The following is a 1,182-nucleotide window of genomic DNA, read 5'->3' on the forward strand; positions in this document are numbered from 1 at the left end:
CTCTGCACTGGGGCAGTCGCTCAGACGCCTTCCTTCTGGGCTACGCGGCCGCCCTGCCCGCGGCCGCCCTGTGGCACAAGCTGGGGAGTCTGTGGGCGCCCCCGGGAGTTGCCGCGCGCCGGCTTCTCGGCTGCCTGGGCTCCGAGATCCGCCGCGTCGCGTTGGTCCTGGCCCTGCTGGTCCTCTCCTGTCTTGGTAAGGGCGCAAGGGGTCCGGGTAGGGGCAGAGGGGACGGAGCGAGGGGCCCGTGGTGGCCTGGCTCAGCCAGGAAATGCGGAGCAGAGGACGGCAGCCTGGCCTAGATCCTGAGACCACTTCAGAGTGGGATGGAGTCCGGGACTGGGAAGCTGTCGGGGATCAAGGCTGGTCCGGGCTGCTGGGACCAATCATGCCCATCACACAGAGGGTCGGTTGTGTTTTGTTGTTTGTTTTGTTTTGTTTTTCCATCGGTCTTGGGGCTTGAACTCCGGGCTTGGGCGCTGTCCCTGAGCTCTTCAGCTCATAGGCGATTGCTCCACCACTTGAGCCACACCACCACTTCAGAGAGGGTTTTTGACGCCAAGATCTCTGCCCATGCCCCATTATGGGCGGGCTTTCCGCACAGGTTTAAGACCATGGAGTCGGTGTATTCTTTCTGTCACTGCCTGCTAGGAAAATTGGCAAAGGAAGAGGGGGTAGGCAGGGACAGTTCAGACAAGAGCTGACTTGCTCAGGCAATGTGACAGACAGATGTGGTGTCTCTCTCTTCCCAGGGGAGATGGCCATTCCATTCTTCACTGGCCGCCTTACTGACTGGATTCAACAGGATAAGACCACCTCTGGCTTCACCCGAAACATAACTCTTATGTCTGTGCTTACCATAGCCAGGTCTGGGCGCTAAGAATGGGGAGCCCTAGGAAAGAGGGGGTTGGACATTGGGACCTTCTTGCGCCCCCCGCCCCACCCCTCCCCCCCCAGCACACTCTGACCTTCCTCTGACTCTCTCTTCCTTTCTAGTGCCGTGCTGGAGTTCGTGGGTGATGGGATCTATAACAGAACCACGGGCCATGTGCACAGCCACTTGCAGGGAGAGGTCTTTCGAGCTGTCCTGCGCCAGGAGACTGAGTTTTTTGCGCAGAACCAAACAGGTTTTATTTGAAATATTTTCATTATATAGCTGTATAATTGCTTTCCCTCTCTCTC

General features: G+C 58.0%; 1 protein-coding gene across 1 annotated transcript in view; it reads left to right on the plus strand.

Annotated features, from left to right (window-relative positions):
* Positions 1–6: 6 nt before the first annotated feature.
* Tap1 (transporter 1, ATP-binding cassette, sub-family B (MDR/TAP)) overlaps positions 7–1,182 on the plus strand; it is an 8,438-nt gene continuing 7,262 nt past the window's right edge. Inside the window, exons 1-3 of the mRNA XM_013034989.1 lie at positions 7–195; positions 753–867; positions 997–1,127. Coding sequence (XP_012890443.1) covers positions 758–867; positions 997–1,127 — 241 coding nt within the window. The 5' untranslated portion in view covers positions 7–195; positions 753–757. The remainder of the gene's footprint in view (positions 196–752; positions 868–996; positions 1,128–1,182) is intronic.

The sequence above is a fragment of the Dipodomys ordii genome, unplaced genomic scaffold (genome assembly GCF_000151885.1).
Source record: "Dipodomys ordii isolate 6190 unplaced genomic scaffold, Dord_2.0 Scaffold202, whole genome shotgun sequence".
In the NCBI taxonomy this organism is placed as follows: Eukaryota; Metazoa; Chordata; class Mammalia; order Rodentia; family Heteromyidae; genus Dipodomys; species Dipodomys ordii.